The sequence below is a fragment of the Somniosus microcephalus genome, chromosome 5 (assembly GCF_052327205.1).
Source record: "Somniosus microcephalus isolate GS21.2 chromosome 5, FLI_Smic_1.0, whole genome shotgun sequence".
NCBI classification, from domain to species: Eukaryota; Metazoa; Chordata; class Chondrichthyes; order Squaliformes; family Somniosidae; genus Somniosus; species Somniosus microcephalus.
This window is the reverse complement of record NC_140991.1, coordinates 221,486,079-221,512,996: the sequence shown is the minus strand read 5'-3', so window position 1 is coordinate 221,512,996 and position 26,918 is coordinate 221,486,079. Positions and strand designations below refer to the sequence as shown.

Below are 26,918 nucleotides of genomic sequence, written 5' to 3'. Positions count from 1 at the left end.
GCCACTCTCCCTCCCCGTCCCTCCTCGCCACTCTCCCTCCCCGTCCCTCCTCGCCACTCTCCCTCCCCCCGCCACTCTCCCTCCCCCGTCCCTCCTCGCCACTCTCCCTCCCCCGTCCCTCCTCGCCACTCTCCCTCCCCCGTCCCTCCTCGCCACTCTCCCTCCACCCGCCACTCTCCCTCCCCCGTCCCTCCTCGCCACTCTCCCTCCCCCGTCCCTCCCCGCCACTCTCCCTCCCCCGTCCCTCCTCGCCACTCTCCCTCCCCCGTCCCTCCTCGCCACTCTCCCTCCCCCCACCACTCTCCCTCCCCCGTCCCTCCTCGCCACTCTCCCTCCACCGCCACTCTCCCTCCACCGCCACTCTCCCTCCCCCGTCCCTCCCCGCCACGCTCCCTCCCCGCCACTCTCCCTCCCCGCCACTCTCCCTCCCCGCCACTCTCCCTCCCCCGTCCCTCCCCGCCACTCTCCCTCACCCGTCCCTCCTCGCCACTCTCCTTCCCCGCCACTCTCCCTCCCCCGTCCCTCCTCGCCACTCTCCCTCCCCCGACCCTCCTCGCCACTCTCCCTCCCCGCCACTCTCCCTCCCCGTCCCTCCTCGCCACTCTCCCTCCCCCGTCCCTCCCCGCCACTCTCCCTCCCCCGTCCCTCTCCGCCACTCTCCCTCCCCGCCACTCTCCCTCCCCCGTCCCTCTCCCTCACCTCCTCGCCACTCTCCCTCCCCGCCACTCTCCCTCCCCCGTCCCTCCTCGCCACTCTCCCTCCCCGCCACTCTCCCTCCCCGCCACTCTCCCTCCCCCGTCCCTCCTCGCCACTCTCCCTCCTCGCCACTCTCCCTCCCCGTCCCTCCTCGCCACTCTCCCTCCCCGCCACTCTCCCTCTCCCGTCCCTCCTCGCCACTCTCCCTCCCCGTCCCTCCTCGCCACTCTCCCTCCCCGCCACTCTCCCTCCCCCGTCCCTCCTCGCCACTCTCCCTCCTCGCCACTCTCCCTCCCCGTCCCTCCTCGCCACTCTCCCTCCCCGCCACTCTCCCTCTCCCGTCCCTCCTCGCCACTCTCCCTCCCCGTCCCTCCTCGCCACTCTCCCTCCCTGCCACTCTCCCTCCCCCGTCCCTCCTCGCCACTCTCCCTCCCCGCCACTCTCCCTCCTCGCCACTCTCCCTCCCCGCCACTCTCCCTCCCCGCCACTCTCCCTCCCCGCCACTCTCCCTCCCCGCCACTCTCCCTCCCCGCCACTCTCCCTCCCCGCCACTCTCCCTCCCCCGTCCCTCCCCGCCACTCTCCCTCCCCCGTCCCTCCCCGCCACTCTCCCTCACCCGTCCCTCCTCGCCACCCTCCTTCCCCGCCACTCTCCTCCCCCGTCCCTCCTCGCCACTCTCCCTCCCCCGACCCTCCTCGCCACTCTCCCTCCCCGCCACTCTCCCTCCCCCGTCCCTCCTCGCCACTCTCCCTCCCCGCCACTCTCCCTCCCCCGTCCCTCCCCGCCACTCTCCCTCCCCCGTCCCTCTCCGCCACTCTCCCTCCCCGCCACTCTCCCTCCCCCGTCCCTCTCCCTCCCCCGTCCCTCCTCGCCACTCTCCCTCCCCGCCACTCTCCCTCCCCCGTCCCTCCTCGCCACTCTCCCTCCCCGCCACTCTCCCTCCCCGTCCCTCCTCGCCACTCTCCCTCCCCGCCACTCTCCCTCCCCCGTCCCTCCTCGCCACTCTCCCTCCTCGCCACTCTCCCTCCCTCCTCGCCACTCTGCCTCCCCGCCACTCTCCCTCTCCCGTCCCTCCTCGCCACTCTCCCTCCCCGTCCCTCCTCGCCACTCTCCCTCCCCGCCCCTCCTCGCCACTCTCCCTCCCCGCCCCTCCTCGCCACTCTCCCTCCCTGCCACTCTCCCTCCCCCGTCCCTCCTCGCCACTCTCCCTCCCCGCCACTCTCCCTCCCCGCCACTCTCCCTCCTCGCCACTCTCCCTCCCCCGTCCCTCCTCGCCACTCTCCCTCCCCGCCACTCTCCCTCCCCGCCACTCTCCCTCCCCCGTCCCTCCTCGCCACTCTCCCTTCCCCCGTCCCTCCCCGCCACTCTCCCTCCCCCGTCCCTCCCCGCCACTCTCCCTCCCCGCCACTCTCCCTCCCCGTCCCTCCCCGCCACTCTCCCTCCCCCGTCCCTCCCTGCCACTCTCCCTCCCCGCCACTCTCCCTCCCCGCCACTCTCCCTCCCCGCCACTCTCCCTCCCCCGTCCCTCCCCGCCACTCTCCCTCCCCCGTCCCTCCCCGCCACTCTCCCTCCCCCGTCCCTCCCCGCCACTCTCCCTCCCCCGTCCCTCCCCGCCACTCTCCCTCCCCGTCCCTCCCCGCCACTCTCCCTCCCCCTCCCTCCCCGCCACTCTCCCTCCCCCGTCCCTCCCCGCCACTCTCCCTCCCCCGTCCCTCCCCGCCACTCTCCCTCCCCCGTCCCTCCCCGCCACTCTCCCTCCCCCGTCCCTCCCCGCCACTCTCCCTCCCCCGTCCCTCCCCGCCACTCTCCCTCCCCGTCCCTCCTCGCCACTCTCCCTCCCCCGTCCCTCCTCGTCACTCTCCCTCCCCCGTCCCTCCTCGCCACTCTCCCTCCCCCCGCCACTCTCCCTCCCCCGTCCCTCCTCGCCACTCTCCCTCCCCCGTCCCTCCTCGCCACGCTCCCTCCCTCCCCCCGCCACTCCTCGCCACTCTCCCTCCCCCCCGCCACTCTCGCTCCCCCGTCCCTCCTCGCCACTCTCCCTCCTCGCCACTCTCCCTCCCCGTCCCTCCTCGCCACTCTCCCTTCTCCCTCCCTCCCCGCCACTCCCCCCTCGCCACTCCCTCCGTCCGCGCCACTCTCCCTCCCTGCCACTCCCCCGCCACTCTCCCTCTCCTACTCCCTCCTGCCTTGCCCCCTCCCCCTCTCTCTCTCCTCATCCTCCTCCTCTGTTCTTACAGTTTCTGGTTGAGGCCCGCCTGGCTGCTGGGCTGGAAGTCGCTGACGATGATGCCGAGCTGCCGAATGTTCTCGATGAATTTCTCCAGATGTTCCTCCAGGTTGTCGAACTTCTCCGCCATGGCGCGAGCGGAAGCCGGGTCACAAACAACCGGAGCGGAGTGCACGAGCAGGAGCCGCCCGCGCGCCGCCTCACGTCGCCATGTTGGGCAATTGAGGGTTCATTGCCGCACGTCACTTCCGGTCGCGCGCTGTGGTTCCTGAGATACAGGAAGACTAGATACAGGCCTCTCCCTCATCCAGATTTAATGAGGCCGCACTTTGGGTGTTGGTTGCTCGGTTTGTGTCATGCTCCTTGGAGCTGGAAGCCGAAGTTTAAAAATGCTACTAAATCCAACATGGTCCTCGGTCTGGCTCAGAAACAAGCTCGAGTCCAGAGCTGTCACGGTTTTGGGTTTAAAGGTGTAAAGGGGATGTTTCCTCTCTGAGGTACACCCACCACTCACCTCGTTGAAGACCCTGCCTTATTCAGGGTTGACCTGGAGTCTCCAGGAACTGAAGGTTAATCTCCTGGATACTGCTGCAAACAACCCAGAGGAAAAATCATAGAGGCATTATAAAATAGTTTATTTTTGCATATTCTTTGGACACTTGTTTATTACTTGACCTCCACCCACATGCACTTTTGGTAAGTGTTAAGTCTGTGTGTTCTAGTTATTGTTAATAAGAATCACTGCACACAGACCACAAGAGTAAATTCAACAGGTCTTTACTCGTCGGAGGTCAGGCTGAACTGCCCAATAAATCATTACACAGCACTTATATACCGGTGTGGTCACCACCGGTATTACAGTATACAGCAGCCAAGATAAAGTAATGCATCTCTTAAAATAGTTCTCTTAAAGGTGGAACGGTTACATACACCACAATCCTCCCTTTTTAGCTTAACAGTATATATTCCCCATTAAACATAACATAATAACATATATACACAACTTCATGTAAAAACAGTTCACAGATTCAGTCTCTGAGGAGGCCTCCTGATCCGAGACGGATAACGCCTTTCAGGGGTCTCTGGTTCTCGTTGCTGGGGTGACTCATCTAGTTGATCCCCTATGGATAGGACATCATCATCAGGTATATTCACTTCTGAGGTAGATGCTTCAGGTTCACTAACTTCCTCCACGGTTGTCTCAGTCGTAACCATGGGCTCGACCCTTGTTCTCAATCCCACCAGTTGGTCAGCATGACGTCGCATTACATTTTCACCAACATCTACCGTGTACATCAGGGGTCCTTGTCTGACCCGAATTGTTCCAGATTGCCATTTCTCGTTTTTATAGTCCCTGGCTAACACCGGTTGTCCTATTTCAAAACTCCGAGTGGGCTTGTTATTGATATGCTGGAACTGTTTGTTTTCGACTTCCCTCCGCACATTTGGTTTTAACAAGTCCAACCTGGACCGCAACCTCCTGTTATAGAACATCATGGCAGGACTTTGGTTTGTTGTTGCATGGGTGGCGTTTCGATATGCCAGTAGAAAATTGTCCACCTTGTGTTGCAGTGGAATCTGATCTTCGCTCATGGCCTTTATTGCCTTTTTGAACGTCTGTACAAACCTCTCGGCCAGCCCATTCGTAGCTGGATGATATGGGGCAGAGGTATAATGTTTCACCCCATTCTTCTTCAGGAATTTCTGGAATTCCTCTGACACGAACTGTGGTCCGTTGTCTGAACATATTTGCTCTGGCAATCCATTTCTTGCAAATATCGTTCTTAGCACCGCGATCGTCTTCTCCGAGGTAGTGGTAGTCATTTTAATCACTTCTGGCCATTTAGAATGTGCATCCACCGCAATTAAAAACATGGAATCCATGAATGGACCAGCAAAGTCAATATGTACACGTTGCCATGGGGTTGAAGGCCATTCCCATGGATGCAGTGGTGCAATTGGAGGTGCATTTTGGACTTTTTGGCACCCTGAGCAGCTTTTCGTCAGATCCTCTGTTGGTCGATACCCGGCCACCACACATAAGCCCTAGCAAGGCTTTTCATCTTGACTCCCCCCAGATGACCTTCATGTAGTTCTTTTAGAACTCTCTCTCTTAACTTAGGAGGGATAATCACCCTTGTTCCATACATCAATGTTCCCTGACAGATGGACAGCTGTTCTCGTCTTGCTGAGAATGCCGGTAACAGTGGATCACCATGGGCTGGCCATCCCTTTACTGTCAATTCGTAGACCCGGGACAGTGTCGGGTCATTCCTAGTCTCCCTTTCAATATTTGCATTGGTGACAGGTAAACATTCGATGATGGTCGAGTGAAATAACTCCACCGGGTCAACCGTCGGTGCCTCCTCCTCAGTAGGTAGTGGCAGGCACGACAGCCCATCAGCATTACCATGCTGCTTTGTACCTTTGAATTCTATCTGATATTGATGTGCCCCTAGGAAAAGGGACCATCTCTGGAGCCTCTGTGCTGTCATCACCGAAACACCCTTCTTAGGGTTAAAAATGGATACCAACGGCTGGTGGTCTGTCAGCAGTGTAAACTTCTGGCCCTGCAGGTAATGATTAAACTTCTTTACTCCCCACACAAGGCTGAGAGCCTCCCTATCTATCTGAGCATAGTTGCACTCAGCGGAGGTCAATGATCTGGATGCAAATGCAACTGGCCTTTCCAAGCCATTTGGCAACTTGTGTGAGAGTACTGCTCCAATACCATAAGGAGAAGCATCACAAGCTAAACGAATAGGTAGCGTTGGGTTGAAGTGAGCCAACACTTCCTCTGAGGTGATCAATGCCTTGCTTTTGCGAAAGGCCTTCTTACAGTCCTCGCTCCACTTCCATGGTACTTCTTTCTGTAAAAGAGCGTTCAGCGGGTGCAGCAAGGTGGATAGATTTGGCAGAAACTTATGGTAATAGTTAATCAACCCTAGGAACGACCTCAACTGGGATACATTTTCCGGAGCGGGAGCCTTCACAACAGCTTCGATCTTGTCAGGTGACTTGTGCAGCCCCTCCTGGTCAATGACATGACCACAGTACGAGATCCGTTTCTGAAAGAACTCACATTTCTGGCGATTAACTTGAAGTCCATATTCCTTCAATCTGGTGAGCACCAGTTTCAAATTTGCAAGGTGTTCCTCATCGTCATCTCCTGTAATCAGGATATCGTCCAAGTAACATTGAGTGCTGGGAATTCCCTGTAATACCTGCTCCATGGCCCTCTGCCAAATTGCTGGAGCCGAAGCCACTCCAAAAACCAGTCTATTATATCGATACAAGCCTCTGTGCGTGTTGATTGTGAGATACTGGCGCGACTCTTCCTCAACTTCCATCTGTAAGTACGCTTGCGCAAAGATATCCTCAATCCGCGGAAGCGGATATTGCACCGTGTGAAGCACCGGATTAACCGTGATCTTGAAGTCTCCACAGATGCGGACCTTCCCCGGTTCCCCTGGCTTGTTACTCGAAGAACGCTTCATGACGGGAACAATGGGCGTGGCCCACTCACTCCAGTCCACCTTAGACAGTACTCCTGAACGTTCTAGCCCTTCCAGCTCAGCTTCCACAGCAGGTCGTATCGCATAAGGTACCGGTCTGGCTTTGAAAAATTTTGGGTTTGCATGTTCTGCAATCTTGATTTTTGCCGTAATTCCTCTCGGTGTTCCCAGTCCCTGTTGGAACACCCCTTTAACCTCATCCAATATTCTGGACAATCGTTCAGGTTTGACATCTTTTTTTCCGGAATCTACCGTTATTGCTTTTAGGGAGTGCCAGTCCATATTTATTTTCCTGATCCACTCCCGTCCCAGAAGTGGTGGACCTCCCTCAGGTAGTACATATAAGTCCATTCCTTGGTGTTCTTTGCCCTTGTGTACCACCTTGACTTTTATCTTTCCGATGGGGTATACTCTTTGCCCCGTGTATGTCTGCAATACTATCTCCGTATCCCGTAGGGGAATATGTGTGAATAACCTTTTGTAATCTTGCTTATTCATGACCGTCAACGCCGATCCGGTGTCCAATTCCATCTTCACTTGGACTCCTGCTATCTGAAGTGTGACCCAGATAGTTTGTAGGTCAGCTTCCTTACTCACATTGTGAATTCTCAGACTACCCAGTTCCTTGCTGTTGGAGCCTGAATCCGAATTCTGTTCATCCGAACTCTTCTCAGCCACCTTATGTACCTTTCTGCACTTTTCCTGCGGTGACTTTTTGTTGCTGGTCTTCTTTCCTGACCGGCATACTTTAGCTATGTGACCAAGCTTGCCACATTTTCTACATTCCTGATTTTTAAACCAGCATTGGTTCTGATCGTGTGTTGTCTTTCCACAACGATAACATTTCGCTGTACCCAAAGCCATTTGATCTGCGCTGAGTACCGCTGCCTTCAGCTGCATTTCCGCAGTGCCTCTCGCTGCGGCTTCGTGCGATGCTGCAATAGTGACAGCCTTATCAAGTGTAAGATCATTCTCTTCAAGCAGCCGCTTTTGTGTTCCTTCTTTCGACAATCCACACACGAATTTGTCTCTCAGTGCCTCTGTCAGTCTTTCCCCAAACTGACAGTATTTCGCTAGCTTACGCAGTTCAATTAAATACTCCGCGTTGCTTTCCTCTTTCAGTTGCGTTCTCACATAAAATTTAAATCGTTCCGCTAACATCAGCGGTGTGGGGTTCAAATGATTTCTCAGGACAGCAACAATATTAGCGAAAGCCTGATCCGCCGGTTTAGCTGGTGATAGAAGATGCTTCAATAGCCCGTATGTCTTCGCACCCATTGAGTTTAGTAAGGTTAGTGCTTTATCTTCATCTGATATTTTATTTGCCTTACAATAAATCTCTATGCGTTCTACATATGTGGCCCAATCTTCAACATCGGGATCGAAATCATTGATGTTACCACGCTTAGGCATCCTCGCAATCTTCTTGAGAAACAAAAAGAATTTTTTTTTTTTTTTTTTTTTTTCAAAATGGCGGTTTCCCGCGCTTGTCTTCTTCCCCCGCCTACGAAAATGGCGGCTTCCCGCGTTTGCCTTTCTCCCCCGCTGGCTGTAATGGCGATTGCCGTATTGCTGCGTTCGCCCTCCCCAGCGGTTCTCAAATCGTGCCTCCCAGCCCCTCTTGCAGTCCGGTCCTTTCCCCCGGCTGCGGCTGAGTTCTCCGCGTTTTTTTAATTTTTTTATTTTATCCCGCGCCTCGCGGCCTCGGTAGCTGCCCGGCCTTTTTCCCCGGTCGCGGTCGAGCTCTCTCTCGACGCTGTTGCGTCTCCCAGCCCGCTTGCAGCCCGGTCTTTTACACCGGCTGCGTTTGCATTCACCGCGGCTCCCGTGCCTTACGCTGCCCCAGTCTCAGCGCCTCTGGCCCCAACTTCTGTCCGGCTCTTTTCCCCGGCCGTGGTCGAGTTCTCCGCCCTTATATCCTTCGTTTTTCCCTCCCCTACTTCACAGCCAACGTGGCCGACTTGCTGCTCGTCGCTGATCGGCTTACCCACCACCGTGACAGAAGGGATGATCACTGCCTGTTGCTGATGGAAGGCTTCGTGTCAGGATTCTTCCTTGCTCTTCAGACCTGAGTCTTTTCTCAGCAGGATGATGAGGGCGGATGCCTCTTCTCGATGCCCGTTAAACTGCCTTGGATATATCTCTGCCGCAGGGTAAGATCGTCATCGTCGCCACTGTTAAGTCTGTGTGTTCTAGTTATTGTTAATAAGAATCACTGCACACAGACCACAAGAGTAAATTCAACAGGTCTTTACTAGTCGGAGGTCAGGCTGAACTGCCCAATAAATCATTACACAGCACTTATATACCGGTGTGGTCACCACCGGTAATACAGTATACAGCAGCCAAGATAAAGTAGTGCATCTCCTAAAATAGTTCTCTTAAAGGTGGAACGGTTACATACACCACAGTAAGGTCCGGGTATTTCTCCACCCTCGGTCAGGGGTGCACAGCCCAATTGTAGTGTCTCGACAGAAGGAGATGAGCTAACTATACAGACCAAACATCAAACTCAGGATCTCTCTGTTCTGTGTGCCTCCATTCTACATCTTCATCCATTCTTCATATGTCATTTTCTGTTAGGCTATTTATTTTTGTTTTGGCTGTACAAACCGCATGACTGTTACATTTCCCATATGATTTGTCCATGCTAAGTAACAATCCTCACTCTCCTGATCTGCAACCGATCACTTCATTCCCTCCCAGTCCCCTCCCCAATCATTCTTACCCCCTGACAATGACTGCTATGCTTTCTCCCAGCCCATCTCTGAGACTCTTTCCACTCCCAATCCCAGGCTGTAGTTGTTTTACTTGCTCCCAATCCTAGGACCCAGCTCTGGGCTCCCACAACACTTACACCCAATTGCTGCGAATGGGTGGACAACAGAACGCTTGCATGATATGAGTTACAGTCTGCATCTGGTGCAGTTTATCAGTTTCTGGAGTACAGGAGTTCCCACATTTGTGGTATATTGGGCCGAAAAATGTACCCTTGGCCAAAGTATGGCTAGAAAATCTGTTTTCTATTAAAATAAATAGAAGCTCTAGCATCATTGTGGTATGATGCACTGTTGGGAATGATTTAAATGTTAATGTAGTGGTGACCTGTGCTGGTTTTCTATATAAATGACACTCTATGCCTTAAAATTGTTGTTCTAGCTATTTTTTGGTTCAAACCTAAAAGCAACAAGCTTCATGGGCAAACTGACATCATTCCCATAAAATAGTGGCGACTTTCCTGGATCTGCATCCTATATACAGTGAATATAGGAAAATCAGGTGGGTTGGAGCACACGCATGTAAAGGAACCAGCCCGATTTTCATTTAAATGGAAGGAAAATCAGGCCGGTTCCATCACAGGTGTGTACTCCTACCCACACGATTTTCCAATATTCACTGCGCCCACAATTACCTGGCCCAGGAAAATCTCCCCTAATAACTCACTCTGAGGTCTTCAAAAGAGACAAACCCAATGTTTCCATCCAAAGGATCTGATGTTTGTCAGATACTATTACAAATACCTTTCTGAATATTAATCTTTAGTGGACTAACTCTAGTTCTGTTGTTTTTAAGTATTGTGCTGTTTTACTGCATTGTTGTGTCTTTTGCTTTTGTCTTTTGATTTCAGGTGGCCATCCTTTCCATGGAAGAGCACATCGTAGCCATCACCTGTGACATTGTGCTGCTCATAGAGTCATAAGTCATAAAGTCATAACGGCACAGAAGGAGGCCATTTGGTCCATCGAGTCCGTGCCGGCTCTCTGTAGAGCAATCCAGTCAGTCCCATTCCCCCGCTCTATCCCCGTAGCCCTGCAAGTTTAATTCCCTCAAGTGCCTATCCAGTCTCCTGTTGAAAACATTGAGTGTCTCCGCTTCCACTACTTCCATCGGCAGCGAATTCCAGGTCATCACGACTCGCTGCATAAAAATGTTTTTCCTCACATCCCCCTGTATCTTTTGCCCAAAACCTTAACTATGTGTCCCCTAGTCCTTGTACCATCAACTAGTGGGAACAGCCTTTCCCCGTCTAGCCTATCCAAATCATCATAATCTTGTACACCTCTATCAAATCACCCCTCAACCTCCTTTGCTCTAATGAAAACAAATTCAGCTTCTCCAACCTGTCCTTGTAGCTAAGATCCCCCATTCCCGGAACCATTCTGATAAATCTCCTCTGCACCCTCTCAAGGGCCTTTGCATCCTTCCTAAAGTGTGGTGACCAGAACTGGACGCAATACTCCAGTTGTGGCCTAACCAGCGCTTTATAAAGGTTCAGCATAACTTCTTTACTTTTGTACTAAATACCTCTATTTATGAAGCCCAAGATCCCATATGCTTTGTTAACCACTCTCTCAATATGTCCTGCCACCTTCAGGGACCTATGCACATTAACTCTCAGGTCCCTCTGTCCCTGCACACTCTTTAAAACTGTGCCATTAAGTGTATAGAGTACTGTGCCATGTTGGAGATGAACTCCTCCCTTATCCCTACAATCAAGCATATTATGACTTGGTAGTTTCAGCCTATTCATGTTGATCTGGTGATGTTTATTCACCACCTTTGAAAATTATGGGAAATGTGGTGGGCATCATATATATTCTCCAGTAAGTGGTTCACCATGATTAGAAGCTATTTTTTAAACCTGCACACCGATGAATGAATATGTAAATTTTGGTTCAGTGGGGACTTGTCCTGCTTACAATAAATGCCACCTAGTTGGAATTAACATGAACTTTAAAGGCTCCTTTTGCTATACAGAGACCATACATTCACCCTTGACCTAAATCTACTGAAATTTAGGCTTTATCTGGATTAAACTGTTTTACAAGCTGCTAAATCTCATTAGATGTGTCTTCTTGTGTGGGTGAGTTTAGGATTATATAAAAGAGGTTGTAACAAGGTGCCTCTGTGAATGTCAAATATCAAATGTATCTTGTAATACATGTCAGCTTTCATTAACATACATTGTTTATGGGCTGCATTGTACAAACCTACTGTACCAGACTGGATATGAGTATGCTATCATGATTCTCCATGTGGCAAATTCTTGATATCAACTCTGCTATCAAGTGAGTAAATTTAAGAAAGCCACTTGTCCACAAACAGGGAGAGAAATCTGTACAGTGAGTCACCATAGGCCATCCTTTGTACCTCCAGGAAGCCAGGTGAAGACCAGTATCGGAAAAGTCTTAAGGAACACCTCCCCATTATGTTGGCCAAAAGTACTATCTGGGTTATGGAGTCTTAAAGAGGGACAGAAAATAAAATAAACTGTTAGAAATTAATAAAAATACAAATAAATGTAGTTTGAATATGTAAAAAGAGAAAAAGGAATTATGATGATGTATTAATCAGAATTTTTTATTTTTAGAAACTCCAGCAAAAGATGGAAAAATTCTCACTGCTTTCATCCCCCTAACCCCAGAATTATGAGGGTATGAATCCCTCCTTTTTTTCTTTCTATTCCCCCTTTATCTTACCAGGATATGTGCCTCCTGTGTCCTGAACACTTTTTATTAGTCTTTGTTAGGTGATATTTTCCAGGGCCTACCTTGTTAAATAAATTACCCCAGTAAATCAACAGTCCCAGAGCAGACTCCTTTCTCCCTCCCCCCTGCCCTCCATTTCACTACACATTATATCACACTTGTAATTACATTTCCACAAATCTTTGACAGTTAATTGTGCATTTACTGGAGTTCATTATTGATTAGTATCCCGCTCCCAGCTGATCAGTATGTTAACTGACTGTGCATATTCTGATAGTTATGTCTGACCTGATCGTTTATTAGCATTGTTGGCCAGAGTAGCAGCAACATTAAGCCTTTCACGATAGCAAAATACTGCAGATGCTGGAAATCCGAAATAGCAGCAGAAAATGCTGGAAAAACTCAGCAGGCCAGGCATCATCCGTGGAGAGAAATTAGAGTCGACGTTTCGGGTCGAAACCCTTCTTCAAAATTGGAAAGGAAATGAAATAGATTGAAAGGAGGGCTGGGGAGGGAACAAAAGAAGTGAATAGACATTAAGAGGTATTCAAAACGAGACGAGATGGTGATAGGACTAGTAAAGAGACAAAATATGGCGCAGATAGGTGTGAAATGTACTGGCAGAATGAGAGACAGCTGCCATGTAAAAAAAAAGAGGAAAGTGGGGGGGGGGGGGGGAGGAGGGAAGCCCCAAAACAAAGGGGTGGGGAAAAAAAATAAGTAAAAATGTAATAGGGGCCGAGGTTATGATCTGAAATTGTTGAACTCGATATTGAGTCCTGAAGGCTGCAAAGTGTCTAATTGGAAGATGAGGTGCTGTTCCTCGAGTCTACGTTGAGCTTCCGTGGAACAATGCAAGAGGCCAAGGACGGTGAGGTCTGAGTGGGAATGGAGCGGTGAATTAAAATGACAGGCGACCGGAAGCTCGGGATCATCCTTACGGACTGAATGGAGGTGTTCCGCAAAGCGGTCACCCAATCTGCGTTTGGTCTCCCCAATGTAGAGGAGACCGCATCGTGAGCAGTGAATACAGTATACTAGATTGCAAGAAGTACAAGTAAATCGCTGTTTCACCTGGAAGGGGTGTTTGGGGCCCTGGACAGTGGGAAGGGGGGAGGTATAGGGGCAGGTGTTACATCTCCTGCGCTTGCACGGGAAGGTGCCAGGTGAAGGGGAAGGGGTGCTGGGGGTGATAGAGGAGTGGACTAGGGTGTCTCAGAGGGAGCGGTCCCTACGGAATGCTGAAAGGGGAGGGGAGGGGAAGTTGCGTTTGGTGGTGGGATCACTTTGGAGGTAGCGGAAATGGCGGAGGATGATCTGTTGAATGTGGAGGCTGGTGGGGTGAAAGGTGAGGGCAAGGGGAACCCTATCGTGGCTCCGGGAGGGAGGGCAGAAGTGCGGGAGATAGAACGGACATGGTCGAGGGCCGTGTCAACCATGGTAGAGGGGAATCCTCGGTTGAGGAAAAAGGAAGACATGTCGGAAGCACTGGTGTGGAAGGTGGCATCGTCGGAGCAGATGCGGCGGAGACGGAGAAACTGGGAGAATGGAATAGAGTCCTTACAGGAGGTGGGGTGGGAGGAAGTGTAGTCCAGGTAGCTGTGGGAGTCAATGGGCTTGTAGTGAATATTGGTCAATAACCTATCCCCAGAGATGGAGAAGGAGAAGTCGAGGAAGGGAAGGGAAGAGTCAGAGATGGACCATGTGAAAGTGAGGGAAGGGTGGAAATTGGAGGCAAAGTGAATGAAATTGTCTAGTTCGGGGCGAGAGCGGGAAATGGCACCGATACAGTCATCAATGTATCGGAAAAAGAGGTGAGGGAGGGGACCCGAGTAGGACTGGAACAAAGAGTGTTCCACATATCCCACGAAAAGGCAGGCATAGCTAGGACCCATGCGGGTACCCATAGCAACACCTTTGATTTGGAGGAAATGAGTGGAGTTAAAGGAGAAGTTGTTCAATGTAAGAACAAGTTCAGCCAGGCGGAGGAGGGTAGTGGTGGATGGGGACTGGTTGGGCCTCTGTTCAAGGAAGAAGCGGAGCGCCCTCAGGCCATCCTGGTGGGGGATGGAGGTGTAGAGGGATTGTACGTCCATGGTGAAAAGGAAGCGGTTGGGGCCAGGAAACTGGAAACTGTTAAAGTGGCGGAGGGCGTCCGAAGAGTCGCGGATGTAGGTGGGAAGAGACTGGACAAGGGGAGAAAAGATAGTGTCGAGATAGGAAGAGATAAGTTCCGTGGGGCAAGAACAGGCTGAAACGATGGGTCTACCAGGGCAGTCCTGTTTGTGGACCTTGGGGAGGAGGTAGAAGCGGGCTATGCAGGGTTGGGGAACTATGAGGTTGGTGGCCGCGGGGGGAAGATCTCCAGAGGAGATGAGGTCAGTGACAGTCTTGGAAATGGTGGTTTGATGTTCGGTAGTGGGGTCATGGTCCAGGTGGAGGTAGGAGGAGGTGTCGGAGAGTTGGCGTTCAGCTTCCGCTAGGTACAGGTCAGTTCGCCAAACAACAACAGCATGGTCCATCTCTGACTCTTCCCTTCCCTTCCTCAACTTCTCCGTCTCCATCTCTGGGGATAGGTTATTGACCAATATTCACTACAAGCCCACTGACTCCCACAGCTACCTGGACTACACTTCCTCCCACCCCATCTCCTGTAAGGACTCTATTCCATTCTCCCAGTTTCTCCGTCTCTGCCGCATCTGCTCCGATGATGCCACCTTCCACACCAGTGCTTCCGACATGTCTTCCTTTTTCCTCAACCGAGGATTCCCCTCTACCGTGGTTGACACGGCCCTCAACCGTGTCTGTTCTATCTCCCACACTTCTGCCCTCACCCCTGCCCCTCCCTCCCGGAACCACGATAGGGTTCCCCTTGTCCTCACCTTTCACCCCACCAGCCTCCACATTCAACGGATCATCCTCCGCCATTTCCGCTACCTCCAAAGTGATCCCACCACCAAACGCATCTTCCCCTCCCCTCCCCTTTCAGCATTCCATAGGGACCGCTCCCTCCTAGTCCACTCCTCTATCACCCCCAGCACCCCTTCCCCTGGCACCTTCCCGTGCAAGTGTAGGAGATGTAACACCTGCCCCTATACCTCCCCCCTTCCCACTGTCCAGGGTCCCAAACACCCCTTCCAGGTGAAACAGCAATTTACTTGTACTTCTTGCAATCTAGTATACTGTATTCGCTGCTCACGATGTGGCCTCCTCTACATTGGGGAGACCAAACGCAGATTGGGTGACCGCTTTGCGGAACACCTCCGTTCAGTCCGTAAGGGTGACCCCGAGCTTCCAGTCGCCTGTCATTTTAATTCACCGCTCCATTCCCACTCAGACCTCACCGTCCTTGGCCTCTTGCATTGTTCCACGGAAGCTCAACGTAAACTCGAGGAACAGCACCTCATCTTCCGATTAGGCACTTTGCAGCCTTCCGGACTCAATATCGAGTTCAACAATTTCAGATCATAACCTCGGCCCCTATTACATTTTTACTTATATTTTTTTTCCCCACCCCTTTGTTTTGGGTTTTCCCTCCCCCCCCTTTCCTTTTCTTTTTACATGGCAGCTGTCTCTCATTCTGCCAGTACATTTCACACCTATCTGAGCCGTCTTTTGTCTCTTTACTAGTCCTATCACCATCTCGTCTCGTTTTGAATACCTCTTAATGCCAATTCACTTCTTTTGTTCCCTCCCCAGCCCTCCTTCCGATCTATTTCATTTCCTTTCCAGTTTTGAAGAAGGGTTTCGACCCGAAACGTCGACTCTAATTTCTCTCCACGGATGTTGCCTGGCCTGCTGAGTTTTTCCAGCATTTTCTGTTGTTATTAAGCCTTTCATCTTGTTCTTGGGACACAGCGACTTGAAGTGCCTTTTGTCTGTGATGCATATTGTCTGTAAGAGCTTAATGTGGGGTAGTAGGTGTCTCCAGGTGCTGATTCCTTGTTCACATGGATTTTTTCAGCCACCACAACCATTGAGATTGGAGCTGTTGCCCTTCCATTTAGATTTTCCATTGCAATGGACATGTTTTGAAGGTGAACTTTGATGGGGTTTATCCTCCAGTCAAATACCTCCTAGGATAGATCAATATAAATGGATATGCAATATCATGTGCTGGCTAGAGACCTCTTTTTATTTTATTAGTCACACCTATTGGAACCTTACCGTATCTCAAAGATGCAGAGCTTAGCCGGCTTGAATCTGCTGTTCAATTCACCATTTTACTTGTACCTTCATAGCATCTCTGTGTGAAGCCATCAATTTTACCTTCCAATGAAATGATGCAATCCTCTTGTTCAGAAATGCAGTTAACAGTTACATTGATCTGGGCCTGAGCTTGAACGTGGGAAATCTATAAAGTCTTGGTGGACAAATACCAGTGAATGTTTACTTTATCCCAGTGTCATGGATATAAGGATCCTGATAGTTCAATACACAGGCTCTTTCGTATTGACTCAAGTTTTGGGGATGATGGTGGGCAGGGCTTTGCTGGAGCATTAGGGTTCTGAGCAATTATAGGAGAGAAACAGTTATTGTTGATTACTTCCCACCGTACAGGTCCCCAAACACTCCTTCCAGGTGAAACAGCAATTTACTTATACTTCCTTCAATTTAGTATACTGTATTCGCTGTTAACGATGTGGTCTCCTCTACATTGGGGGGACCAAACACAGATTGGGTGACCGCTTTGCTGAACACCTCCATTCAGCCCACAAGCATCATCCTGAGCTTCCAGTCGCTTGCCATTTTAATTCTCCGCCCCACTCCCACACTGATCTCTCTGTCCTCAGCCTCCTACACTGTTCCAATGAAGCTCAACGGGAGTTCGAGGAACAGCACCTCATCTTTCAATTAAGCACTTTACAATCTTCCAGACTCAACACTGAGTTTAACAATTTCAGATCATAACCATTGGTCCCTTTGTTTTGGACAGTAGGTGCTGGTAATGGTTCTGCTTTTGCCATTTACAGCTCCTCCACTCCATCTTTTGTTTCTTTACTTGTCCTATTAGCACCCCCTTTTGTCTTGCACCATCAACCCTTTTGTCATTTAATCACTCCAGCCTTCCACCCTATCACAGACTTTCCCTTTTGTTCTTTCCTTCCCTTCCCCTTTTTCTGCCTCTGTATTTGCTAAAAATCTGCTACATCTCTAACTTTTTCCAGTTCTGATGAAAGATCATCGACCTGAAACGTTAACTCTGTTTCTCTCTATGCAGATGCTGCCTGATCTACTGAGCGTTTCCAGCATTTTCTGTTTTTTACTTCTCCAAAATCCATGAGCGTGTTGTCACCTCCCAAATCCGTGCCCATCTTTCCTGCAACTCCATGTTTGAATCACTCCAATCGGCTTTCCATCCCTGCCACAAAGTCACAAGCAACATCCTATGTGAATGTGACCACGGTAAACTAACCCTCCTCATCCTTTTCGACTTGTCTGAAGCCTTTGACCCAGCTGATTACACCATCCTCCTCCAATGCCTCTTCTCCATCTTCCAGCTGGGTGGGACTGCCCTCGCCTGGTTCCATTCTTATTTATCCCGTTGTAGCCAGAGAATCAACAACAATGGCTTCTGTTCTCACTCCTGAACTGTTAATTCTGGAGTCTCCCAAGGATCTATCCTTGGCCCCCTCCTATTTCTCATCTACATGTTACCCCTCAGCGACATCATCTGAAAACACATCAGGTTACACATGTACGCTGTCAACACCCAGCTGTACCTCACCACCACCTCTCTGAACCCCTCCACTCTCTAATTTGTCACACTGCTAGTCCGACACCAAATACTGGATGAGCAGAAAGTTCCTTCAACTTAATATAGGGAAAACCGAAGCCATTGGGCTGGATTTTCATTGAGGAGGTGGGTAGGAGGCGCGACTACAACTTTCGGGGTTGTAGTCCCGCCTCCATCGAGTTCTAGCCAACCCACGCGATTTTGACTTGATTGACCTTGTTGAGCCCACCCAGTGGGCTCAGCAGGCCAATTAAGGGCCACCCGGCAACAGGTGACGTCACAGATTGAAATTTCATCTGTCAAGACCTTTTGACAGATGAAATATCAGCGTTTCACAGCTGTTTGAAGCTGTCAAACACTGACAATCTGTACTCTAAGTTAATTCCTTCCTGTCAGGATGATTTAGAGATCTCCCCAGAACAGAAAGCTGAATGCTGCAATTTTTGACAGCTCGCAACCATTCTGCTTTCTGTGCCGGTGAGATGAGGGACTCCCTAAAGGAAGGAAGGCTGTAAAAGTAAGTAAAGGTATGTAAAACTTCTTTAAACACTTTACACATACCAAACACACTTACCTTTGCACTCATGAACCAATCACTCACCTGAACACTGGACATCTCGACCCCTCCAAGCCCTTCATCCCGACGGTCCACCTCCTCTAACTTGCCGTGGGTTTGGAGCCGTCGGGAATCCCACACTTCAAATTTAAAAATAGGATTAGGCTAAAAACTGCCTGTTAACTACCTGTTAACAGGCAGTTAATTGGCACTAATCCCCTTCCCGCCTCGGGGAGGCGGGTCCCAGTGTGGGGCGGGTACCCGCCTCCTTTGAAACTGGCATGGAGGCGGGTTGGGGGCAGGATGGTGTCGGGACCCCTAATTTCAGGATTTTAAACCCCCACACACCTCCAATCCCGCCTCCACGGCCCAATGAAAATCCTGCCCATTGTCTTTGAACCCTGCCACAAGCTCTGTTCCCTAGCCACTGACTCTGTCCCTTTCCCGGGCAAATGTCTGAGGCTGACCAAACTGTTTGCAACCTTGGTGTCATATTTGACATGGAGTTGAGCTTCCGACTACTTATCCACTCCATCACGAAGACCGCCTACTTCCACCTCCGTAACATCCCCCACTCCGCCCCTGCCTCCGCTCATCTACTGCTGAAACCCTAATTTGTTACCTCTAAACTTGACGATTCCAACGCACTCCTGGCTGGCCTCCAATCGTCCACCCACATAAACTTGAGCTCATCCAAAACTCTGCTGCCCATATCCTAACTCGCACCAATTTCCATTCGCTCATTATCCCTGTGCTCGATGACCTACATTGGCTCGCAGTCCAGCAACGCATCAACTTTAAAATTCTCATCCTTGTTTTCAAATCCCTCCATGGCCTCGCCCTTGCCCTTCCCTATCTCTGTAGCCTCCTCCAGCCCTACAACCCGCCGAGATCTCTGCCCTCTTCCAATTCTGACCTCTTGTGCATCCACAATTATAATCGCTCCACCATTGGCAGCCTTGCCGTCAGCTGCATAGGTCCTCAGCTCTGGAATTCCCTCCCTAAATCTCTCCGCTTCTCTACCTCCCTCTTCTCCTTTAAGATGCTCCTTAAAACCTGACTTTGTCCAAGCTTTTGGCTATCTGTCCTAATATCTCCTTATGTAGGTCAGTGAAAGTTTTTTGTCTGATAATCTCTCCTGTGAAGCACCTTGGGATGTTTTACTATATTAAAGGCGCTATATAAATGCAAGTTGTTTTATTATTGTTGATTACTTTGTAGTGATGACATGATGGTTAACAGGCTCTTTTCACATTTTGTGGACATTTTAAAGGGGGGTATTTATTTCACAAGAAAATTGTTCATTAAACTTTTTTATTTGGGTAAGAAAAGCAAACATTAAGAGACAGATTGTGTTTTCATTACAATTTCATAATGCAAAGTGATGCCATGAGCATTTTGACAGGATTTGCGTCATATTGTGCACCTGTAAACAAATGGAAAAAAAGATTTGGCAAGCACTTTTTTTTAGCAAAATTAAAATGGAAGGCAGAGCACCTTTAAATGTTTGATTTCAGCGTTGGACTGTAGGATCTCTGTTCAAATGCTGATGGACGTGGTGATTTTACTGAATGTGTTCTAATTGATCCCCCCGCGCCCTTCTTACCAGCCACCGTGGTGCCACCCGAAGTCCTTTGTGTTACTAATGATTTAAAAATAATGCAAATTGCTGGGAAGGACACAAAGGGACAGGATTAGACCCTTTAAATAGTGCATAGAAAACCGAGCTAACGCTGAGGAGTCAGATGCTCTTTGAATTTAAATTCAAGCGAGGGCTGGGTTTTTTGTTGTTGTTATTCGTTCTGGTGATACATCTTAGCGCGAGGTTGACGTAGCAGGCAGCAGGCACACTGACGTGCAGCCGGTGTATATAATTTATTAAAGCTGTGTGTTGGACGTCAGGTCCGGACCGCCAACGCTCGAGCAGCCTCGCACCCTGCGCTCTGAGGAAAACATCGCTAGGGCTGTGACACCAAGGCGAGAAGCGCTTTACCGCAATGGCAAGCGTGCAAAAGTCGCCGAAGAGCTGATCCGCACCGAAGCACATTTCACTTCAGCCCTGCGAGATTCAGGCGTCACAGTGCTGGGCCGGAGGTTGACAGGTTGATCAATTTATTTATTTTTTGGGCGGCCGGGGGGTGGGGGGGAAGCCAAAAAAAAACTTGGAGTTTTTTTTGTGCAAGATCTGGAGAGAACACACAACAGAGGTTGGAAGAGCCATACAAAAAAGAAAGGGAGGAGAGAGAGAAGATTGTTTTTTTTTGCCATCGTGCAGCAGCTTCTTCGGAGGTTGTAGCTGCAAAAGGAGCGGCCACTTTGCTGACTGCGAATTGATACTTTATAGATTTTTTAAAAATTTACAAAGCTGAGAGATATTCCCGTCGATTCCTTATTCTTTAGCACCTATTTCTGGGATTTAAAAAAATGACTTCCTTCTGATGTGTCGGAGCTGCACCAAACAGCAAGCGTGTTTTCTTCACGTCGACCACTTTAGCCTATTCCTCCAAAAGTATTTTTTAAGGATTTAAAAAAAAATTATTTTTGAGGGGAGAAAAAAAAACTTGTCGATATTGTAATTCAATTTGCCAAGAGATGGCTACCCTGCTTCGCAAAATCGGTCTGATTCGCCTCCACGATCGAGACACCGACGGTGCAAAACAACAAGGCTCCCGCAAGGCGACCAAGAGCGGCAGCCAGAAAAACGCCAGCAAGCAGTGCAACTCTTCGAGCAACGAGAGCATCCTGCTCCAGTCCGATCACCACCATCACTACCACAGCAACCACCAACAGCAACACAACCACAAGAAGTCCGAGCAACCCCCCTCCACCAAGGACAGCAACAAGGACAAGCAGCAGCCTGGCAGCAAGGTGCCCCCAGCCAGCAGCACCACCGGCACCAGCTCCATCCCCGGCCAACCCCCCAACAAGCAGCACTGCGCCCAGGTCCGCAGCCGCAGGCTCATGAAGGAGCTGCAGGACATCCGCAAACTGACCGACCACTTCATCAGCGTGGAGCTGGTGGAGGACAACCTTTTCGAGTGGAACGTCAAGTTGCTGCAGGTGGACAAAGACTCGGCGCTGTGGCAGGACATGAAGGAGACCAGCACCGAGTGCATCCTGCTCAATCTCAACTTCCCCGATAACTTCCCCTTCTCGCCGCCCTTCATGAGGGTGCTCAGCCCCCGGCTGGAGAACGGCTACGTGCTGGACGGAGGGGCGATCTGCATGGAGCTGCTGACCCCGCGGGGTTGGTCCAGCGCCTACACCGTGGAGGCGGTCATGAGGCAGTTCGCAGCCAGTCTGGTCAAGGGGCAGGTAAGGGCTGGCATAATACCAATGGATATCTATCTCCCCACCGCATGTTATAATGGATATAAGTAAAACTAAAGAAACTGGACACCTTCCATCTTTTTATTTTTGCCCTATTATTACTCAGATGTATTTTCCCATTAAAATATTGTTTATACATACTCAGTGTATTGCTGTTTATCAATCTTCAGACTTTCAGGCGTCAATATTGACCTCATGCCAGATACCCACATACGATTTTGCCAGATACCCACATGCACAATATTCTTTGATCAGTGATGTAAAGATATTGATAATTTTAATAGGAAGCAACTAGGCACCAAGTATTGCTTCACGAGGCCTACACATTTTAATATAGTGAACACTCATTCGACTATTATTATCTCCCGATTTGGTCACAATAGAAATATGCTATTGCATGAAGCTTATTTGATATAGAAATTAATTTTAATTTCATATTTTGACCATGATTAAGTAAATGCATACGTTTCTCATGTAAATGCTTCAATTCATAAAAATGCACCAACCATTATAAATAAAGTTCGCCAGGTGACTTACTATTAGATGTTTTGTGCTACTTGTGTTTTTTTTGTACTGTGGATAAAGGGCTAAGGCAAGCTGAATCCAGTATAATCTGAGAGATGTGCAATTCAGTAACTTCTCATTGGATTTCCCTCCCTAAACCTGCGTACTTCTCACTGCTCCTTTTAAAAACCGCCTCAATACCCATCTTCAACCAAGATCATCCCTCCTAATTTCTTCTTCCCTTGCCCAGCATTGGTTTCCATGCACTTATCTGTGAACAGTATTGAGTTGTTTTTTTGCATTAAGGGTGCACGCTGTTGTTGTACCAGTGAGAAATACACTCAGCTTGCAGTTATATCTGTCTTAGTAATTAAATAACAGCAACATTGCAGTGGAAAAACATTTAATGTAGTTTTACATTATATCATCCCAAACACCATGAATTACATTTCAGATGTATGATTGGAATCATATATGTGAAAAATGTTTCATATCTTATTAATTTCTATGATTTAATAAATATTTAAACATAGCCAAGGGCTTAATTAAATATAGTGTAGGGCGACTCACTAGTTCAACATGAAGCAAAAGCAGGAGTACTCGCGACTCAAAATGGAACCAGTAGATTTTAGCCAATGACATTTTGTTTTTCCTACTGAAGTCAGCAGCAATATGCAGTATAGCTGTGGGATATTTATAACTGCAAATTTCAGAGGAACTGCAAATGACTAATTGTAAAATATGACTGTTTCTGTCAAAAGGTACAAATCAATCAGATAGCATATCATTTTTATTAGCTTAATAATAGAATGTGGCAAATGCCAATTTTTATCAGTTTGTTGTGAATAATTAATGACAATTATTCAACATCATTAAATTAGCAAAAGTACAGTAGTTGTTGCTATTTACCATGATAAGTCAGCATTTATTAGTGTAAGTTTAGATACCAAGGGCTTTGCAACAGCAGCCCCCTCCCCCAGGTATTGGCTGTACAAATTAACGAGCTAGTGAGTGAAGTTACAGGCAATTTGATGTACACATACCATTTTAGAAAACTCATTAGCTGCTGTTTGACTCGAAAAGCAAGTATCACTTTGCCAGTACAACAGTGAGATGCTTGCTTTGCAGCTCTAGGCCTCATAATTCTGTTTTACTAAAAACAATATGGATGATACACTGCGTGTAGTCTCATCTGGACCACATAGCATGTACAGGAGAGGGAGCAATTACTGTAGTATGAATTTTTTCTGCCGATTCACAGAGCATAGAGAAAATTGTTGGTTAGATGTTCCTGTTGTGTTTGATTTTCTTAAATATTGCAAAACTTTTGATTCTTATTTGGTGGTGACGGAGACTGTGAAATGAAATTGTTTTGCTGCCATATAAGTACTGATAACAACCACTAAAGGAGTAGGAATAGGCTATTTGTACAAAGGATAGTAGTGTTTCTGTTCCCCAATTTTCCAGTTTTCTCAAAGGATAGAAGAATTACTGCCTTTCAATTATTCAGTTTTCGCAGAATGAGCTGGGAATCTTTGTTATACCTATTGTCAATGTTCCATGTAGGCTGCACTATGTTCTGCACGGCCTTTAAATTTCAATGTGTGAGCTTGTGAGCGGCCTGCACGGGAACTTGCAGATTACTGCGCGGCTGCGCACGTGTGCAGCTTAGAGGGATCACTGCCTATTACTACTCCAGCCGAAGTGAGGTCCTGTCCTTAGCTGAAAGCTCAATGTTCAGAGAGGGACAGGGTGGAATTTGCTGCAAGTAAATTTATCTGTTGCAACCTGGTCCAATTTCCCTCTATTTGCATACTGCTGGAGGTATATTTATTACCGTGCTTCCAGAACACCACTAAATCGTCCTTTTGAATACTTTAATTTGTCAGTTGTGAAACATGTACTAAGTGGTCGATGGATGTACTTAAACTTGGCAGTTATCGTACTAAGGAAAAATACTGCGGATGCTGGAAATCTGAAATAAAAACAGAAAATGCTGGAAATACTCAGCCGGTCAGGCAGCATCTGTGGGGAGAGAAACAGAGTTAACGTTTCAGGTCGATGACCTTTTTATCAGAACTGGAAAAAGTTAGAGATATAGCAGGTTTTAAGCAAGTACAGAGGCAGGGAATGGGCAGAGGGCAGGAATGAACAAAAGGGAAGGTCTGTGATGGGATGGAAGGCAGGAGAGATTAGAAGACAAAAGGGATGATGGTGTGAGGCAAAAGGAGATGGTAATGGGACAAGTAAAGGAACAAAGGATGGGTCTAGAAGAGGTGTAAAGGACAATGGCAGAATCATTACCAACAGCTGATCCCACTTTTTTTGCGGACAGCAGCTGTTGGTAATAATTCTGCTATTGCCATTGTCATTTAATCTCTCCTGCCTTCCACCCTATCACAGACCTTCCCTTTCATTTTTTTCCCGTCCCCTTTTCCTGCCTCTATCCTTGCTTAAAACCTGTTACCTCTCTAACTTTTTCCAGTTCTGATGAAAAGTCATTGACCTGAAATATTAACTCTGTTTTGCTCTCTCCAAATGCTGCCTGACCTGCTGAGTATTTCCAGCATTTTCTGTTTTTATTTCAGTTACCTGTACTATTGGGCAAGAGGAATAGCCAGGCTAATGCATGGATTAGAAACTGCCCCTCTTCGCATCCCCCCTCCCACACACACACACACACACACATGCGGTGTGCAACTGTAAAGTACTAAATTAAAGTACACATTGTTTAATAAAATTCAAAGATCTTTACTAAAAGAGCAATACTTCTCCAACAAATTTCTGTTTGCCTGGTTAGTTTATTTCAGTACCGTGGCAAGTTTTCCTTTTAAACTGGCATTTGCATCAAAGGACTAATATTATCCCAATCTGGAAGTAGCTACATGATAGAAATATGAATATTGTGTGAAAAAATATAGTATAGCATGTTTGTTGTTTTAGTCCACTTTTTTCCCATTCTCCGACTTCTTGCTTCCTTTAGCCAGTCTGTTTGCAGACATATCTGTGACCACTGTTGCTAATCCTGATTACACGCCAGAAGGTATCTATTATTGGGCAGGATATGTATCACTGCTGATGTTTTTTTCTGCTCTAAGGTGAAGTACTGTATCGTTTTGGTTCCAGGATGCATTCCATCTAGCAACCTGGCAAAAAGTTATAGCGAGTAGCTGAGTAAACTTCAATTGCAATTCATAGAAAATTTCTTTATGTAGGAGCCCAGTGCAGTACAGCTGGCTTGGCTCAGTAAGTAACACTCTTTACTCTAGAGTCAGAAGATTATGGGTTTAAGCCCCATTCTAGGACTTGAGAACATACCAACAACTTGCATTAATATAGCGCCTTTAACATAGTAAAATGTCCCAAGGCACTTCACTGGAACATTAACAAACAAAAGTTGACACTGAGCCACATAAGGAGATATTAGAACATCTGACCAAAAGCTTGGTCAAAAGGTTAGGTTTTAAGGAGTGCCTTAAAGGAGGAGGGAGAGGTAGCGAGCCAGCGAGATTTAGGGAGGGCATTCCAGAGCTTAGGGCCTAGGCAGCTGAAGGGATGGCCGCCAAAGGTGGAACAATCGGGGATGCGCTGATGTTTCAGTGCTGCATTGTTGGAGATACTGTGCAGTAAAATGAAGCCCTGCTTGATTGCCTGGTGTCCTCATTGCCATTCTTGCTGAGATCAGGTGGCTCAGGGATCAAACTTGGGACACAATGGTCCAGATCTTGCAATATTTTGCACTTGTGTGGTGGTTTCAGGGGTGGTTTCTGGGTGGATGCAAGAAATGTAGGGGAGCTGTTCTGCTGACATCCCAGCCTCCGCTTCAATGGATGGCAGGTGCTGAATACACCCACAAATGTTTGGGTGGGTGAATTTAAAGGAAATATTAATGACGTAAATATTTTCAATGAATGCCTTAGTAACATTGGGAGAACTATTGAGTTCTTGGAATCCAAATTGCTAAGACAATAGAGTGGGACTGGAAATACATTTGGGAGGCCTCCACAAATATGTAATTAGGCTGATGCTAGAAGACCCACAGGGTCAAGGCGTAGTGAGATGGGTGGGTGCAGAGCCAGTCCATTACTGATATTTTTCCAAGAATTCCACCAGATTGAAATATCAAACCCACTATCTTGTTACAAAGTATTTACTTACAGCACAGAAACAGGCCATTCAGCTCAGCAAGTCCATGCCGGTGTTTATGTTCCACACGAGCCTCCTCCCACCCTTCTTCATCTAACCCCATCAACATATCCTTCTATTCCATTCTCCCTCATGTGCTTATCTTAAATGCACCTATGTTATTTGCCTCAACTACTGTGGTAGTGAGTTCCAAATTCTAACCACTCTCTGCGTAAAGAAGTTTCTCCTGAATTTCCTATTGGATTTATTAGTGACTATCTTATATTTATAGCCCCTAGTTCTGGTCTCGCTCGCAACTGGAACATCTCTATGTCTATTCTATCAAATCCTTTCATAATCTTAAAGACCTCTATCAGGTTACCCCTCAGTCTTCTCTTTTCTAGAGAAAAGAGCACCAGCCTGTTCAATCTTTCCTAATAGGTATAACCTCTCAGTTCTGGTATCATTCTAGTAAATCTTTTTTGCACCTTCTCTCCTTGCTTGAATGGATAGCAGCTTACTATCCATTCTGCTACTTGGCCCCAACGCCACATGTTCTGACCTTAGTCATGAGTCTGCTATGTGGTACCTTATCAAAGGCTTTTTGTTACCATATTAGTTTGTGTTTAAATGCTTTTTAATTTTGTTTTTATTAAATTTTACCTTTTTCAGTGACTGATTTTCCTTTTGAGTCTATTGCTATTGCATACATTGTTTTGCTTTCCTCTCAGAGTTCCTT

At 48.5% G+C, this 26,918-nt stretch overlaps 2 protein-coding genes across 4 annotated transcripts in view; one reads left to right on the top strand and one right to left on the bottom strand.

The window, feature by feature from the left end:
• Positions 1 to 3,209, bottom strand: part of med10 (mediator complex subunit 10) — a 39,182-nt gene extending 35,973 nt beyond the window's left edge. The window contains exon 1 of one of the 2 annotated variants that reach the window (XM_085988715.1): positions 2,932 to 3,209. In XM_085988715.1, the coding sequence (XP_085844841.1) occupies positions 2,932 to 3,053 (122 nt within the window). In that variant the 5' untranslated portion in view covers positions 3,054 to 3,209. The remainder of the gene's footprint in view (positions 1 to 2,931) is intronic. The other variant, XM_085988717.1, reaches the window with a different exon arrangement.
• A 16,639-nt stretch (positions 3,210 to 19,848) lies between these two features.
• The window catches only part of ube2ql1 (ubiquitin conjugating enzyme E2 QL1), a 57,330-nt gene continuing 50,260 nt past the window's right edge, over positions 19,849 to 26,918 (top strand). The window contains exons 1-3 of one of the 2 annotated variants that reach the window (XM_085988713.1): positions 19,849 to 21,535; positions 25,153 to 25,210; positions 25,546 to 25,547. In XM_085988713.1, coding sequence (XP_085844839.1) covers positions 20,813 to 21,535; positions 25,153 to 25,210; positions 25,546 to 25,547 — 783 coding nt within the window. In that variant the 5' untranslated portion in view covers positions 19,849 to 20,812. The remainder of the gene's footprint in view (positions 21,536 to 25,152; positions 25,211 to 25,545; positions 25,548 to 26,918) is intronic. The other variant, XM_085988712.1, reaches the window with a different exon arrangement.